Source organism: Oncorhynchus kisutch, unplaced genomic scaffold (genome assembly GCF_002021735.2).
Source record: "Oncorhynchus kisutch isolate 150728-3 unplaced genomic scaffold, Okis_V2 Okis06b-Okis10b_hom, whole genome shotgun sequence".
Lineage (NCBI taxonomy): Eukaryota > Metazoa > Chordata > Actinopteri > Salmoniformes > Salmonidae > Oncorhynchus > Oncorhynchus kisutch.
Window position 1 is genome coordinate 6,950,284 of NW_022261983.1, and position 19,273 is coordinate 6,969,556.

At 43.0% G+C, this 19,273-nt stretch overlaps 1 protein-coding gene across 1 annotated transcript in view; it reads right to left on the reverse strand.

Annotated features, from left to right (window-relative positions):
- The window catches only part of LOC109883322 (ras-related protein Rab-26), a 102,124-nt gene that overhangs the window by 50,023 nt on the left and 32,828 nt on the right, over nt 1–19,273 (reverse strand). The window contains exons 3-5 of the mRNA XM_031814232.1: nt 13,160–13,201; nt 11,560–11,626; nt 5,945–5,997 (exon numbers count right to left, since the gene is read on the reverse strand). Of these exons, the coding sequence (XP_031670092.1) occupies nt 5,945–5,997; nt 11,560–11,626; nt 13,160–13,201 (162 nt within the window). The remainder of the gene's footprint in view (nt 1–5,944; nt 5,998–11,559; nt 11,627–13,159; nt 13,202–19,273) is intronic.

The following is a 19,273-nucleotide window of genomic DNA, read 5'->3' on the forward strand; positions in this document are numbered from 1 at the left end:
CCTTCCAACAGGACAACGACCCTAGCACACAGCAAAGACAACACAGGAATGGCTTCAGGACAAGCCTTTGAATGTCGTTGAGTGGCCCAGCCAGAGCCCGGACATGAACCCGATCTAACATTTCTGGAGAGACCTGAAAATCGCTGTGCAGCGACGCTCCCCATCCAAACAGAGCTTGAGTGGATCTGCAGAGAAGAATTTGAGAAATTTCCCAAACACAGGTGAACCAACCTTGTAGCGTCATACCCAAGAAGACTTGAGGCTTTAATCGCTGCCAAAAGGTGCTTCAACAAAGAACTGAGTAAAAGTTCTGAATACTTATGCAAATGTAATATTTCAGTTTATGTCTAAAAAACTGTTTTTGCTTTTTATTATTACTGGTACTGTGTGTAAATTGATGAGGAAAAGCCTTATTCCATTTTAGAATAAGGTTATAACAAAACAAAGGGTGGAAAACGTCAAGGTGTCTGAATACTTTCCGAATACTCTATATATGGCCACTGGCCTGAGATGATTGAAGTTCAATATGTAGCCTAGTAGGCTGACGTTAACCAGCTAGCTAACCTAGCTGGTTCATTGTTGCCCATACAAGGAAGTTAGGCTACCTAGCTAAAATGTTTGCTAGCCTATGAAAACTAAAACTAAAAGAGTACAGAGCCATAGACCGTTTTGCCCCCCCCCCCCCCAATAAAAATGTACTTGTGAACGCACTCGCACAGAAATCAATATTTGCTTTGTGGACTTCACCTGACAGACATTTCTCTCCGGTTTTGTGATGAAACAAACGTATGTGTAGTTGAATTTATTCCGCCACTGTGACTGTTGTCTTTCTGTTGTCATGGCCTTATTGTATATCACGGTGGCGTATAAATGAGCATCACAACATAGGATGTTTTACTGGCTTGGCTTCTTCAGTGATTTACCCATTTTACCTACCGTCTTTCCCCCCCTACTCTTGTCCACGGTGGTCTGCGAACCCACAACCTTCTGTCCTGCAGCCCTGTACACTAGAAAATAATATCTACATTCCTGCGTTGCCATGTAATGGTTGCAAAACAAAGGACAGTTTCCAAAACGGCATATCTAAGGCTCTGGTCTGTCCAAGAAGTGAGGGTGAACGGTAGACATGTTCTCTGCTATCCACATTGTTTGAATTATTATTAGTTGTATATGGGAAGGTAACTTGTTTTTTTTTATCAAGTGTTCAGGGATTTGTCAAGTGTTCAGGGATTTGTCAAGTGTTCAGGGATTTGTCAAGTGTTCAGGGATTTGTCAAGTGTTCAGGGATTTGTCAAGTGTTCAGGGAAGGTTTAGGTCAAATATATATTGCTGAATGGAGGACCATCCATTTTCATTTCAGAGAGGTCCGGTATTCTCCATGTAATCCTTATTATAAATAACATTCACTCCCTTACAGTTTAAAGTCAGTTAGTTTTGAAGGACACCGTGCATGATCAGTATCTCTCCCACGGGCCATTCTCAGTCTCCTGTGGTTCTGATGTGTGTGCCTCTCCAATGTCATCTGGGGCTAGACTGAATAATGGCAGGGGGGCGATAGAGGGTTAGGGGGATAGAGGATCGAATGATTGGCCCACCCGATTCTCGCTCCTTCTTCAGCCTGTTTTTGGTATTCATCACCATTAGCATTAATTAACATGTATTAGCTCTCGTTATGGTCGTTAGGCAGAGGAGCACCGCTGGGCATCTGCAGCCCGTCAGTGTGTCACCACAGCTGTAATCTTCAGTGACTGAATGAGGATGCCAAGGCAAGGGAGATGAGAGGAGGAGAAGACAGGAGAGGAGAGGGAAGATGGGAGAGGAGAGGAGGAGAAGACAGGAGAGGAGAGGGAGGGGGAGATGGGAGAGGGAGGGGAAGACAGGAGAGGAGAGGGAGGGGAAGACAGGAGAGGAGAGGGAGGGGAAGATGGGAGAGGGAGGGGATCTGAAAAGAGGATATGGAAAGGGAGGAGAGGAAGAGTGAAGAGAAAAGAAAAAGAGGAGAGGTGAGTAGAGAAGAAGGGAGAGGAGAGATGGAATGGCTTCTCTCTCACTCTCATTTCCAGTGGTAGTGACAGTAATTGAGGGTGAGACACAGCTGCCTCTCCAGGAGAACCTGGCTTTATAGTCCTCATCTCTGGGCAGATGGCCAAACCATATTTCTCTCCTTGAAGTGAGTGGCAATAATAAGAACAACTCTCTCTTTATCCCTGTCCCCTCTTCTCTTTATCCCTTCTTCTAAACGACTCTCATCTCCCATGGCTGTTAGGAATGACCACACCCTAGGTTATATAGGAAGACAACTTTGTGGAAACAACACCAGGTTGTTTGGCACATCATTCTGGACACAGACATGTGATCCTGTGTTGCTCAGTTGGTAAGAGTGTGGCACTAGCACTGGTGGGATCACATACGTATACTAACATGTACGCAGTCTGTGGGTAAGTTTGTATAAAAGCTTCTGCTAAATAACCTCTCCCTTTTTATATAGTGGGAAGAGAAATGCTTTAGATGAATAATATACGCAGGATGTAAACGACTTGCAGATGTCATTGATAACATACCCATAGCACTGAAAGCATTAGAAGTCTTGCTCTAACAAATGAGGCAATCCTACCCTTCAACACAACAAAACAACGGTTACAGTAGGGTACAGTTAAATCACTGTAATACATAGATGTCACACTCTTAGAAACAGAGGTGCTATCTAGAACCTAAAACAGTTATTCAGCTGTCCCCATAGAAGAACCCTGAAAAACTGAAAAACTATTTGGTTCCAGGAAGAACCCTTTTGGTTCAAGATAGAACCCTTTTGGGTTCCACGTTAAACCCTTTCCACTGACGGTTCTACATGGAAGCTCTACATGGAACCAAAAAGGGTTGTCCTATGGGGACAGCCGAATAACCTTTTTGGAACCCTTTTTTCTAAGAGTGTAGTTCTAAAGAAGTGAGTACTGAGCTTGTAATGTCTGTCAGAAAATGGGTGAAGCATGAGCCTGCTGTAATCACACCATATGTGGATCTCTCTCTCCTCTCTTACACCCTCTACCCTCTCTCATCCCTCCCCTTCATCCTCTCACCCTCTTGCTTCCCAACTCTCTGCACTTCTCTTACTTTCATCTCTATTCTACTCCATTCCTTTATTCACTTCTTCACTTTCAGGGCTCAGCCTCTGGTTCTGCCGTGGCCCTGACACAAGTTCACACATTGTAGAAATGATAGAACATTTCTTCCCATGTTCCATTCTAAACACCCTTTCACAACGCTTGGAGAAAATGTTGGTATGGAGTCATAAAAATAAGGAATTTTGGCATTATGGCATTGGCATTATGAACCAAATTGCCTTCCCATGTAAGTTAGCAAGAAAGCCCTTTGAAGAAGAGTCCTTTAATGAAGCTATAGCAAGTGATGGCACAAAGAGAGGCATGGGACACGACAGAAATACCAGCAGCACACAAGCCTATAAAACCCATCTTATAGTAGTCCTTTTGACCAGTAAGATCCCACTGGTATGAACTATACAATCCTTCATATCTAATTCACACTGGGGTTGCAAAATGACTCTTTCCCAAAATGTCCAGGCTTCCCAGGAGTCCTGGTTGAAACATTCCTGGAATCAGGCGAGGATAATCCTCCTACCTGGAATTCTGTAAAACCTGGGAATTGTGGGAAAAATACCGACATTTTAGAACCCTACTTCATACACCAGAAAAACGGGACTTGGATTGCAATGCAATAAATCACATAACTCATAGATAATGAATGTCTTCTTTGTGAGTGGTTGGGTAATTCTTATCTATGCCATTCTTCATCCTGTTATCTGGGACCAGTGTTCCTGCTGTTGCTGCCAGGAGGAGGCCAAACCATTCTTCATCCAGAGCTAACAGACATATCTTGGCTACAGCCATCCCATCCTGCTCACTGTGTTCAGTTTCATCTAAGTTGAATACATTAGTTGAAAACAGGCCTGAAATCCGACCTTGAGGGACTTACATGTAAATAGAGTTTTCAAGCAAACCTTCCGTTGGCATGAATGCATGATTAACATGTCATTTCATTAGAGTCAAAGACGTTGGAGGGAAGAGGGGTGCTAAGCTGACATATGGAAATGTTTTAGGATGGTTATAATATGGACTATTTCACGATATGATTTTTCAATCTTAGGACCCCTTTACGTATATATATATGATGATAAATATTAAACAGTTATTTGATAAAATATAGATTTTGGCCTTTACTACGCATTGAATAACGCATTTATGAACAGCAAAAAGGATTTGAAGTGTATGTCCTTACATCTACGAGATACAAGAAGAAAGAAATCTCAGGAAATATTTCATTTTATAGATTTTTTTACACATATTTAACCCCCTTTTTTGGGGTAGGCACAAAACTAACTTCATACTTCCATTGTTTAAAAAAACCTGGTACCAGTTACTTTCAGACGAGTCCCGTGACACTTGTGGGGTCCCATTAGTTTGTAGCCCAAATGGTTGAGGGCCAAACAGAAGTTGGCACATGGACTTCAGACGATATCGACTTCAGACGAGACTCCTGACACTTATGGGGGTCATGGAGCAAATCAGAGAACACATCATGTTCATGAGTCTCATCTTTCCATAGAGGGGTTCTAGTTTGTAGGTCAAACCGTTCGGGCGCTACAGACATTTACGTGAGGAGACTGATTTTTGGGATGTCTCATGGTCTGACAAACACCACTCTAGCTCTACCACCATTCACCTCAGAATGAGACACATCCAATGCAAAAAAACTGATATCTCTAGCTTAAAACTGACATTTTAATGGGGATTGTTTTGTTATGCAATTGATGTAACAGTGCGTCAATCAACGGTTAAGTTAAGTGTGCACATCTCAAGTTAGGCTTTGTACTGTAGTGTAGTGTACGCAGCATACCTGGGTTCAAATACTATTTCAAATCTTTCAAATACTTTGAGCGTTTGCCTTTGCCTGTCTGGAGTACCAGGTGGGCGGGGTTTACATGTCTTTTGGTTCCATTGCAACAGACAAGCTCAATCAAACACATCTTATTAATTATATTATTTCAAATAGTATTTGAACCCAGGTCTGGTAGGCAGCAGGTCCAGTTCATGGGCATGAGGTGTAAGGGAAACAATGAATACAAATCAATGTACTAATGATTGCCACAAGTGTTGATGCTTTGGTGTAAAACTTTACCATATCTTTTCAGAAAATTGCAAAGGCTTCCTAAAAACCTTTGACGTTAGAAAAAAACATCAAACTTGAAATGAAAAGCACAAGGTATGTGGTGAGTAGACAGAACAACACCTGACGTTTCCATCTCGTAGAATCACTAATCACAGGTCTGAGGCAACACCACAGAGTGACAGAAACACGCCCTGTGAGCCACATCCATTCAGTGGCCATCAGCACACTGTTAGAGGCTCCCCTGAGAGCTCTGGTGATGAGGAGAGCGAGAGATAGGCAGGCTGGGAGACGGATGGACAGAAAGACAGACAGACGAATGGTCCTTGAGGCAGCCGATAGGGAGACAGAGTCACACAGACAGCCGGGACTAACAGCACCCCCAAGGGCTAAATCTACACTGTCAATCACACACACAGGGGTACAATCTCTCCCCCTCTCCCCCCCTCCCTCCCTATTGCTGACAGGTGCAGCAGCAGCAGATAAAGAAATGACAGGATCTTACATCCCTCCCACGCGCAATATAATGATATATCATTACACTGTTATGGCTTTGTTACAAAATGACACTTGAGAGACAGACATATTTTCTCCATTATCAAACAGACCTCCAAGTCACTTAGAAAGCTTCTAACACAATAATTAGCCAAATAGGTTCCATGAAAGCACTCTTATGTCAGCTTATTACAGGCTATTTTCAGGGCTTATTAGAACCAAAAAAAGAGGGGGGGGAAGAGAAAAGAGGATAAATGGAGAGTCCTACCTTGATGTTGTCAAAAGATGTTCTGTTGGTCACGTCATACAGCAGCAGGAGAGCTGAGAGAGAGACGGGAGCGAGGAAGATAGAGAGAGAGAAGAAGTGGGAGAGAGCATAAGTAAATGTTAGTGAAGTAGCAGGCCTGGCAGAACCCATTGACAACGAAGAGTTCATTTGAAACTAATTATTGGCTAACGTTCCAATTTGTCCTTTAGGCTTAGCCTCTTGGACCTGTGGCTTCCCAAGTAGTTCACGGTTGACTGAGTTCCTTTATTCATTATTATTGAGGAGGGCACATAGAGTAAATTCTCCTTCTTGCTCTCTGCAGGCCTGATTAAGACAGGCCTGCCCTACACAGCCAGTGAGCCTGCCCAGGCTCAGAGAGGACAAGGCCTAGAATTGTGTAAACATTCCAGATATATCCTTTATGACAAGCAATTCTTACATAATACATATTTCAAAAGACCTATCAAACATATCACATTCTCCTGTTTATATGATAGATGATCCACAGACAGTGTGATAGATCGCTACCCATTAAACTGATCCAGACAGTGTGACCATTAGTTACCAGACAGTGTTATATTAAACTGATTCAGACAACACCTGGAGGTAGGAGGAGAGTTGAGAAGGTAAGAGATGGGGGGTAGAGTTGAGAAGGTAAGAGATGGAGGTAGAGTTGAGAAGAGAGATGGTGAGAGATGGAGGTAGAGTCGAGAAGAGAGAGATGGAGAGAGATGGATGTAGAGTTGAGAAGAGAGAGATGGAGAGAGATGGAGGTAGAGTTGAGAAGAGAGAGATGGAGGTAGAGTTGAGAAGAGAGAGATGGGGAGAGATGGAGGTAGAGTTGAGAAGAGAGAGATGGGGAGAGATGGAGGTAGAGTTGAGAATCAGAAGGATCAGGTTACAGTGGCTGCTCTACAGCGCCCTCTCTCCCGCAGAGGGGAAGATGGCCGTTTTATGATGGTCATGCAGTACTGAGAGAGGATTTACTTCCCGCCAAAACTCCATCCCCCAAAAGTGGAGAATTAAACAATATTTCTGTAAATCCAAGCGGTTGGAGTGGTCCGTGGGAACTCAAAAAATAATTTTGTCAGATCAGTTGTGTTTGGGTATCTCATGAAGGACAGTATAACAACATAACTGTATCTCTAAATGTATACATTTCCCAGTTGTCAGGGTCACATCCAAATGTGGGGGAACGTATATGATTAAATATGAAACTATTTGTGAGAAGTCTGCAGCTGTTTAAGTACTTTAGTCTGGTAAACATGACCAAGAACTACCGGGTGGTACTCTGAAAGATCCATTCTGGAAAACATTAAATATTTATAGTAATTTAATTTGAAGTTGTCGAGGTGGGACGCTAGAAGCTTTAAGAGTTAATTCGGAAAACGGTAACTTGTTAAATAAACTTTTTCCGTGGTGCCCCAAGATTGTGAATGAGTTAATTGTTGCTGGATTAATTCCACATTTGCACATTTAATTTATTATGCTCCTCTGTGGCTGAGTGTGCTGCCACTCCGAGAGAGAAGACAGTCTTTTTCCCAAATTTCTCTCTCTCCCTCCCTCTCCGATTTAAGAGGCTTTATTGACATGGGAAACATATGTTTACATTGCCAAAGCAAGTTAAATATATAATATACAAAAGTGAAATAAACACACAAAAATGAACAGCAAACTTTACATAAAAGTTCCAAAAGAATAACGACATTTCAGATGTCATATTATTTCTATATACAGTGTTGTAACGATGTGCAAATAGTTCAACTACAAAAGTGAAAATCAATAAATATGGGTTGTATTTACAATGGTGTTTGTTCTTCACTGGTTGCTCTTTTCTTGTGACAACAGCTCACAAATCTTGCTGCTGTGATATTTCACCCAAAACATATGGGAGAATATTAAATTACTCTCTCTGAGCAATGACTGTAGATTTCTGTAGGATGGTAAACAATTAGGGAAAGATGATGAAAGATTAGAGTACTGAGAAAACAGAGGAGGGGAGTGTTTGTTCTCCCTCTAGCTTTATCTCAGATCTGTTTATGCTGTCTTGCCATTTCCTGAGGTCATTGTTTGGGAGGAGCTGGCAAGACAACACAAACAGATCTGGGACCAGGCTATTCAGGATTATTAATTTAGCCACTTCCACATAAATCCCTGTCTAAGTAGAGCGAGTGTAGGCTAGGCTATAGTAGTGCCTCTCCACTGGGCTATTTGTTTCTAGTTGATGTCCTGTCTCTCTTATCTGTCTGATTGCCAGACAGGGTTCTCTTCAAAGGGAGAGAACGGAGAACGGAGGGAGAGGAGGAGAGAGATAATATACATAGAGAGAGGAGGAGATTATATATATATATATTTCTAGCTACAAGAAAATAGAATGTCACTGCGACAACCATGGAGATATACTATGAAAAAGTGAATTGGTACAGTAGAACTCTTTGCTGTTGCTGAGAATTTCAGTGAGGTCTGCCGAGCTGTGGGAGGCAGTGACTGGCTGACAGGGGTTTGACTGTCTTTGCTTTACTAAAGCTATAGAAATCACTGAAGCAGTCCCTCGACTAATGTCTGCGCCTCGTTGACTTCAAAAGCAACTGGATGTGGCGCAAATGGCACCATCTTCCCTATGTAGTGCACTACTTTTGACCATAGCCCAAGGGACCTGGTCAAAAGTAGTGCACTACATAGGGAATAGGGTGCTACTTGGGCTGCAGTCACTGACTTCCTATCTCGCAGGGTAGCTGAGGAGTTGTTTGGGTTACAGAAACGTCCCAGGGAACCATATCAAAAGCAAAAGCTTTGGGGTTATAACCACATTCAGTTGATGTGGAGGAAGTGTTTATGTGGCAGGGTGTAGAGGCTAAAACATACACCCATCATACCTGATCAAATGGCTGAGTGGAGAGCTGGAGCACACATTTTTGTCACTTACTGTAGCAGGAGCTCTTATCCAGAGCAACTTACAGCAACTTACAGTATTGAGTGCATACGTTTTTGTATTTGTCCCCAGTGGGTATCAAACCCACAACCCTGGCATGCCGTGCTCAACCAACTGAGCTACACGGGACCCACACATGCACACCCGCATGATAATGATGATAGTGGTGATCATAATAATGATGAGGAAGAAGACAAATATGATAATGAATATTGTGATGATGACCATGAATAATGATGATGATAAGGACATGAAGATGGAGACACTGCTGTTGATGATAACAACGATGAGGTCCATATCTAAATGTAACCTTTTCCATGATGAATATAATACCTTGTTCTAATAAAGCCTCTAGAGAGGACAGGTCAGCATGCTCTCTGTCTGTTTCCCTGCTGAACAGGCCGGTCCAGCCCGGTACTGCTTTAGCGGAGATTGATGTCAATCTGGCTAGCCAGAGGAGAGGTGTTTCTCTTCTTAAAACCATTCCAATACCACCTGGAGTGGTATTGGCCGGTAGCTAGCTAGCTACAACAAAATTGAATGTCACTGCGACAACCGTTGATAGACGTAGCTGGTAAATCCGCTCTGGCTAGCTACTCCGATTTCAGACCACGGGTAAGATAGTCTAGCTAGCTACATTTTCAGATATTACACGTTTCTAGTTTTGACATAGTCTTTTCATTCCAAGTTAAAGTGTACTGTTAGCTAGCTAGCCAAAACTAGGCAAGTCAGTTAAGAACAAATTCTTATTTTCAATGATGGCCTAGGAACAGTGGGTTGACTGCCTTGTTCAGGGTCAGAATGACAGATTTTTACATTGTCGGCTCGGGGATTCAATCTTGAAACCTTTTGGTTATTAGTCCAACACTCTAACCACTAGGCTACTTGCCGCCCCAGTGGTACATGTATGATCTTATTATTCGTATCTCAGAGCCATTTGCTTTGCTTGTAAAAGCCTAATGTTAGCTAGCTAACATTGAACCTAGTAGTAATGTCATGAGTTGTGATTATGATTCATTGTTTAGCTAGCTAGCTACATGTCTTAACAATAGACTCCACTATGCAAGTGTCCATTTTAATAGAATGTCACTGTGACAACTGCTAGCCAGTTAGCTTGGGTGCTTTGACTGCTGTTGTTGGGACAGAATGCTCAGATCAACCCTTAAAGAGATGGGTGGAGCTAAAGCTTAACAGGGCGTGAATGATGTTGAATGGGTGTAGACAAAGTAGAGCTCTCCAGTAGGTACCAAAACATTCAAAAGTCTAATCATCATTCATTGCAGAACTACTTTCCAATTGTTCCTAATATGCAGTGAATAATATACAATTTTGTAGCTCTGTGTCGTGGCTTTTATCCAATGTAAAAAACTATTTCAAATGTTGCTAAATAAGACGGAATCAAGGCGAACACATGCTTTTAAGGAGACTGAAAACGTTAGAAACATGCACCATGTGAACATGCTATATATCCACCCACCCATCTATCCATCCACCCATCTATTCATCCATCCATCCATCCACCCACCTATCCATCCACCCACCCATCTATCCATCCACCCACCCATTCACTCATCTATCCATCCACCCATCCATCTATCCAGCCACCCACTGACCCACTTATCCATCCACCCACCCACCCACCCACCTATCCATGCACCCACTATCCATACACCCACCCACCCATCTATCTATCTATCCACCCATCCATCCATCCACACACACCTATCCATCCACCCACCAAGCCACTTATCCATCCACCCACCAACCCTTCTATCCATCCATCCACCCACCCACCCACCCACCGGCCCATCTATCCACCCACCCACTAAACCACCCACCCACCCACCCACCCATCCACCCACCCATCCATCCATCCCCCCACCCACCGACCCATCCACCCACCCATCCACCCATACATCTATCCATCCACCCACCGACCCACTTATCCACCCACCAACCCATCCACCCACCCACCGACCCATCTATCCACCCATTAACCCATCCACCCACCGGCCAATCCATCCACCCACCAACCCATCCACCCATCTATCCACCCACCCACCCATCCATCTATCCACCCATTAACCCATCCACCCACCGGCCAATCCATCCACCCACCAACCCATCCACCCATCTATCCACCCACCCACCCATCCATCTATCCACCCATTAACCCACCCACCCACCGGCCCACCCACCAACCCATCCATCCATCCACCCACAAACCCACCCACCCACCCACCCACCCACCCATCCACACCCATCACACACCCACCCATCTATCTATCCATCCATCCACCCACCGACCCACCTATCCATCCATCCACCCACCCACCTATCCACTCACCCATCCAGAAGAAAAATATATATTTTTTTAGACAGTCACGCATTCAAGACAAATGCTAATAATCAAATTGCATTCTCACAGACAAGTAAACAGTGAACCATACATTTTATTCAGCTCAATTACATATCCTAATCTGCATTTAAATGTTATGAAACTCAGAATACTAAGCAGCACTTTAAGTAACGTATAATGCAGCTTGTTTCTTAATGAGGGAGAGAATCCCTCTTGTTTCTGTCACCACAGCAGCTGTAGCGGTATTGAGACAGAATCACACAAGTGTGTTTGTCTGGGTGTGAGAGAGTAAAAAGAGGAAGTGTGTGTGTGTGTCTGTCTCACCATTGGCGTCACGGTAGTAGGCGTGTGTGACGCTGCGGAAACGCTCCTGTCCAGCTGTGTCCCAGATCTGGAGAAAGAAGAAAGAAGAGGAGAATTATTCAAGGTAAATGTATCATTTCCTATTGGGGTGCATTCTAAGTTCTCAGTGATGTTGCAGTGATGTCAATGGGAAGTTAGGACTCACCTCTATAGGAATGAATCATTTCACTACCACTGTTTCATTGCTTTACATAAAACTCCTTTGAGGTAAGACATAGAGTTAAAGTCTCACAAACAAAAATTGAAATGGCATTCACTGTCGCTCTCACTTAACTTAAAGTAGGGGGTTGGGGCTAGAGGACCAATTTAGACTTGATGTTAGGAAAGTTTTGAACTTGGATTCAAACTGGGGGGAAAGCTTGATAAGGAATATGGCGTCTTAGTGACTTCCCAGCATGCTGCGCAGGTAGGTGAAGCAGGCATAAGACATCAGGTCATACTCATGAATATAAACTAGTGGTTGCCTCTGCCCTGTCACCCCATTAGTCCAACCTCTGTGGAATTTCTGCTAATTATGCCTCTCAATCTCCTCCAGCATTTGCTACTGTCCTCCATTACCTCACCACTGGTACTGTCCCCCCGCCAATACCTCACCACTGGTACTGCCCCCCCCCCCCCCCCAATTACCTCACCACTGGTACTGCCCCCCCCATTACCTCACCACTGGTACTGCCCCCCCCCCCCCCCCCCCCCCATTTTAAAAGTGATTTTTTTGGGGGGTTTATAATGAAATACATTTTAAAAGTGATTTTTTTGTGTGCAGTGGAATTTCAATACACGGTGGCTGGCTCTGTGTATATGAGTTCTCAGTTGAGTAGTGTTTTTCTTTCCTTCTCTCCCTCTTACTTTCTGTTTCCATGCCACCCCCATCATACAGGTACTAAAGGCTTCTACTCCCCCCCATACTCATGAATATAAACTAGTGGTATAAACATTAATATAAACTAAATCGTTGACTATGTGCAGACTCAGTGAACATAGCCTTGCTATTGAGAAAGGCCGCCAAAGGCAGACCTGGCTCTCAAGAGAAGACAGGCTATGTGCACACTGCCCACAAAACAAAAAACAAATCCAATGTACTGGCTTTGGCAATGTAAACATATGTTTCCCATGCCAATAACGCTTCTTAAATTGAATTGAGAAAGAGAGAGGAGGATGAGAGAGAGAGACAGAGGGAAAGGGAACGGGAGAGAGACGGAAAGGGATGGAGAGGGAGAGAGAAAGAGGGAGGGAAAAAGAGAGGGAAAGAGGAAGACACGAACAGAGAAACAGAGAGCTCTGCAGTGAGTGACTGGGGTCATGAGAACATTGGGCTAAGTGTAGAAGATTCATGGAGATATAACTACTGAATCATAATTGTTTTTATTAGTTATTTAGACCAAAAAATTTGGTTATTGATTGTGCAATTAATCTGTGGTGATAACCCTGATACATCACTGTAGGAGAGATGGGACGCACACACACACACACACACCACGCCTGATGGGGTAACAGGGGCTGTATAGTTTAGGCAGGATTGAGAAATAAGGACAGATTATAGAATCCATTATAAGGCTCTTACCTGAAGCTTCACCTTCAGTCTGTCAATGTTCATCACTTTATTCTGGAAAAGGAAAGCAGGAACACATGAATGTCATGAATGAGACATACAGTGCATTCGGAAAGTATTCAGAACCCTTCCATTTTTCCACATTTTGTTACGTTACAGCCATGTTCTAAAATATATTCAATTGTTATTTCCCCTCATCAATCTACACACAATACTGTACCCCATAATGACAAAGCAAAAACTGGATTCTTGACATTTTTGCAAATTAATTATTCAGACCCTTTACTCAGTACTTTGTTGAAGCACTGTGGGCAGCGATTACAGTTTAGAGTCTTCTTGGGTATGACGATACAAGCTTGGCACACCTGTATTTGGGCAGTGTAGTTTATCCCATTCACAAGCTCTGTCAGGTTGGATGGGGAGCATCAGTCCCTGCCACTGAAAAACATCTCTACAGCATGATGCTGCAACCACTATGCTTCACCGTAGGGATGGTGCCAGGTTTCCTCCAGATGTAACGCTTGGCATTCAGGCCAAAGAGTTCAATCTTGGTTTCATCAGACCAGAGAATCTTGTTTCTCATGGTCTGAGAGTCCTTTAACTCCAAGCAGTCTGTGGTGCCTTTTACTGAGGAGTGGCTTCCATCTAGCCACTCTACCATAAAGGCCTGATTGGTAGAGCGCTGCAGAGATGGTTGTCTTTCCAGAAGGTTCTCACATCTCCACAGAAGAACTTTGGAGCTCTGTCAGACCATCGGGTTCTTGGTCACCTCCCTGACCAAGGCCCTTCTCCCCTGATTGCTCAGTTTGGCCACATGGCTTGGTATTTGCTCTGAAATGCACTGTTAACTGTGGGATCTTATATAGACAGGTGTGTGCCTTTCCAAATCATGTCCAATCAATTGAATTTACCACAGATGGACTCGAATCAAGTTGTAGAAATATCTCAAGCATGATCTATGGAAACAGGATGAACCTGAGCTCAATTTCATGTCTCATAGCAAAGAGTTTGAATACTTATGTATTTTCAAACATTTGATAACATTTCTAAATACCTATTTTCACTGTCGTTATGGAGTATTGTGTGTAGATTGAAGAGGAACATGTTTTATTTAATACATTTCACAATAAGGCTGTAACGTAAGAGAATGTGGAACAAGTCAGGGGGTCTGAATACTTTCCAAATGCATCGTACTTAAATAGCTTAGGTAACCAAATCAAATGTAGATGACATTCTATCTCTCCATGTGTTCGTGCAGCTAGTGTGTGAGAAACTTCTCCCCATACTTGACTAATCAGGAAGAGAGATGGAGAAATCCTTCCCTTCGCTTCTCTCCTTCCTGATGGCATCTCCTCTCCCCTTGTTCTCCTCATTCCTGATGGCATCTCCTCTCCCCTTGTTCTCCTCCTTCTCCTCTCCCCATTGTTCTCCTCCTCCTCCTCTCACCTAACCCGGTTCCTCACCCTCTCCTCCTCCTCCTGCTCCTCTCACCTAACCCTGTTTTTCTCCCTTTCCTCCTCCTCTCCCCTAACCCGGTTCCTCACCCTCTCCTCCTCCTCCTTCTCCTCTCACCTAACACTGTTTTTCTGCCTCTCCTCTTCCTCCTCTCACCTAACCCGGTTCCTCACCCTCTCCTCCTCCTCTCACCTAACCCTATTATTTTCCCTCCCTCCTCCTCCTCTCTCACCTATCCCTATACCTCTCGCTCATCTTCTCAGTCCTTATTCTATAACCCAGCTCTCTAGTGATGAGCTCCACTACATTCCACTCCTCCCTCCAGAAACAGGCTGCATACAGTCAGCATGGCTCTTCCCCAAGATCAACACCTCCATGCCACTTAGTGAATGAAGCAATGTACATGTAACTGCAAAAAGAAAGGAACACCAACACCAAGTGTCAATAGGGCTTTGGGCCACCACAAGCCACCACAAGGCCAGCTCTAATGCGCCCTTGGCAAATTGTCTGTAACTCTATGGAGGGATGAGACACCATTCTTCTCCGACAAATTACATTATTTGATGTTTTGTTGATGGTGGTGGGAAAACACTGCTCCAGAATCGTCGTCGCTGGTCTACTAGCTATCACCGATCCATTGTTCTGTGTTCCTTTGGTTTTGTCTGATTGGCATCACCTGTTTCTTGTTTGGTTGTTAGGGGAGGGTTATATAAGTTTGTTCAGCCCGCTTCTGTTTCGTGCGGGCTTGTTTCGTCTGTTCTGTGTTTGAGTGTATTTTGTTTGCATTTCCGGGTTTCGCGCTGTCCGTTATTATGTCTGATCATTTGTTTTCCTACTTTTGTTCATGTTATTTTTCCTGGACATTAAAGCGTGTTTTTCCCACATCTTTTGCTCTCTGCGCCTGACTCCACACCTCTTCACTCATTTGCCGTAACACAGACATAACTACACACACACACACACACACACACTTTAAAGCAATATGCTCCATTTAGACCTCTTCACTGAGATCTCTTCTAGCCATGGTACCCAAAATAATGGACAACTGGTCATTTTTATAGATGACCCTATACATGAAGGGATGTTAATTGCTTAATCAACTCAGGTTACCACACCTGTGTGGAAGCACCTGATTTGAATATACTTTGTAACCCTCATTTCCTCAAGTGTTTCCGTTATTTTGGCAGTTACCTGTATATTTACCATGCATTCTAAGTAGTACGCTAGTGTAGATATTGGAACTGAGCCATCAGTGACTCAGCTCAACGTGGATGTTCTCTAAGATCCTACAGCAACAAAGTGACAAGCAGCAAAGTTCAGCTCATGGCTACAGCAAGGTTAAATGCCACAGACAGTTCTGGGAAGGCATCTGTTCTTCCATCGATCACAGGTCAATGTGACTATTCTACAGGGCATTGTCCTGGGAAATCTCCAAACTGGTATCTTGAGTTATGCAGAATTACTGTCACTAGGCCTGGGATTCAATATGATCGATCACATGTTGCCGACAATGCAGCTTTAAAAAGAATGTTACCGCTTTCGCGGAGATTGCGCTCACAGTAAAATGCTGCAGATGTCAGCGTGATCAGAAATGACCTTTAAAATGGTGCATTGTCGACAAGCACAATCAGATTGAATCCCGGATTAGATGTTTTAGGTCAATGAAATAAAAGCCACCAAAGGTACAGTAAGTATTCATGATATTAACTTCACTAAGGTAGGGGGCAGCATTCGGAATTTTGGATGAAAAGCGTGCCCAAATTAAACTTCCTGCTACTCAGGCCCAGAAGCTAGGATATGCATATAATTTGATTTGGATAGAAAATAAAGTTTCCAAAACTGTTAAAATAATGTCTATGAGTATAACAGAACTGATATGGCAGGCGAAAACCTGAGGAAAATCCATCCAGGAAGTACTATTATTTTGAAAGGCTGTTTATCCATTGAAAGCCTATCCACCATACAAAGACTTAGGACCCAGTTCACGAGCTCTGTGGCTTCCTCTACATGTGGCCAGTCTTTAGGCATTGTTTCAGGCTTTTACTCTGAAAAATGAGGGAGATAAAATGAGTGGACAGTGGAAATGAGTGGACAGTGGAAATTTCCAGACATGTGTCCAGCGTGTGATCGGGAGCGCGCATTTCTTGTTTCTCCTTTTCTATTGACAAAGCTTTTGTCCGGTTGAAATATTGATTATTTATGGCAAAAACCTTCTGAGGATTGATTTTAAACATCATTTGACATGTTTCTACAAACTTTTATTGTACTTTGACTTTTCGTCTGGATGTTGAGAGCGCACTTTGTGCCTTTGGATTACTGAACTAAACGCACCAACAAAACGGAGGTTTTTGGACACGAAGGGGGACATTATCGAACAAAACAAACATTTATTGTCTAACATGGAGACCTGGGAGTGCCACCAGATAAAGATCATCAAAGGTAAGTGATTAATTTTAACACTATTTCTGACTTTTGTGACACCTCTCCTTGGTTGGAAAATGTATGGTATGGTATGGTTTTCTGTGGCTAGGCGCTGACCTAACATAATCGCATGGTGTGCTTTTGCCGTAAAGCCTTTTTGAAATCTGACACAGTGGCTGGATTAACAAGACATTTATCTTTAATCCTATGTATAAAACTTGTATTTTTCATCAATGTTTATGATGAGTATTTCTGTAATCTGAAATTTCACAGGATGTTTGTTTGAGACAATGATTACTGTACATAACGTGCCAATTTCAACTGAGGTTTTTGGACATAAAGATTGTGTGTAACATGAAGTCCTGTGAGTGCCATCTGATGAAGATCAAAGGTTAGTGATTAATTTAAATAGCTATTTCTGACTTTTGTGAGCCCTCTCCTTGGCTGGAAAATGGCTGTATGGTTTCCTGTGACTAGGCGCTGACCTAACATAATCGCCTCGTGTACTTTCGCCTTTTTGAAATCGGACACTGTGGTTGGATTTACAAGAAGTTTCTTTAAAATGGTGTATAATACTTGTATGTTTGAGGAATTTCTGTTGTTTTGAATTTGGCGCCCTGCAATTTTTTTTAATACTTTCTTTAAATCCTGAACAAAAACAGTTGATTCACACAAATTTGTTTTTTCTCAAAGACCATTCCATATCCATGGTTACACAAAAAACGGACCAATAAACTAAATTAATCTCTGTATCCAATCTATCAGGGGACACGTCCTAGTTCCTCCTCATCAATTAACATCTTTAAAGTGTGTATACCTGTGTACCGAGGGAGGGAAGGCATATATAAATTACAGTATAACTCCCCTCTAAAGATAAAACTATTAAATCTCTGTGATCTCACCTCTGTTCACAAGCTTACATCAACATTACAATGAAGCAAATCAAAGCACAAACAAACATGCAGATCTGATTAATCACTAATGCCATGGCAACCACATGGCGACGCTCAGAAAACATTCTCAGAATATCCCTTGTTGCTGTGAGATGCGCCTGACCTCCCTGCTTTCCCTTCCCTGGGGAAGCAGCAAAGATGCTCTACTCCTTCAAGATCGCCTACTCCGCCCACACAGAGCACTACTGATAAAGATAAAATCTTTGATGACTTGTTGATTTACCCTCCCAGGGTTCCAGTGAAGAGGACTCATACATATTCAGTGGTGGTGTTCATTCGGCACCAAACAGAAAAAACTGACTGAAACAAGGACGGACTACCTGGATGGATCCAATAAAAATAAAAAAGCGAATTTTCATTGCCCATTGCAAAATGTTTTAAAACATTTTCCATTGCGTGCCCTAATGAACACAACCCTGGGTTGTTCCTCCCAGTAATCACAATCTAAGACATGAGTGGAGACTGTGTCTCTATCTGTCATGAAAGACAGCTCACACCGTGCTTCAGGCCTGTTGAATATTCAGTGACCCAGAGAAAACACAGTGTAAAGTGGTGCCCAGTGGGGTTTAGGATACAGCTCACTAGAATCCACTGATAGATGGGATGACTAGGCCTAATCATCATGTCTAGGTCCACTCAGCCTGATGGCATTAGAGCAGCTGAAATTGCCACAATGGGCTCTCTCTCAAAAGGTTGATTGTGGAGGCACTGCCAACAGGTATTGTATGATGGTCAATAGATCTGTCAGTCTACTGGGGCTGAGAGAAGCTGTGTTCTCCTCGCATCAATCATTTTCAGACACATGGATCAATCTAACACCGTTTTACAGGCTATGAATGTTTGAAAAACACATGACTGAACATTATTTAGTTTGAGTGATTCTGTGATAAAAGAGCTGGACAGAAAGCTCTCCTATTTGCACTTAATATATAAATAAATCCCAGACATATTTCTCAGAAGAGTTGCGGAGAGTGCATTTATAATACAAGATTTAAGGCAAGTGCTTTCACAATGTACTGACTGAAGGCCCTTCAAGGTATGAAACTAAAACACTGATAGGAGAATAAGCCCTGTTAGCTTTCCTGCCTTTTAGTTCCTACAGAGTGGAGGAGATGAATTAACAGTGATAATACAGTACTAGTGGAGGAGGGAGAGAGAGACCGAGAGAGAGACCGAGACCGAGAGAGACTGAGAGAGAGAGAGACAGAGAGAGAGAGAGATAGAGAGACCGAGAGAGACAGAGAGAGAGACCGAGAGAGAGAGAGACAGATAGTTATTTTTCTCAGTAATTACTGAC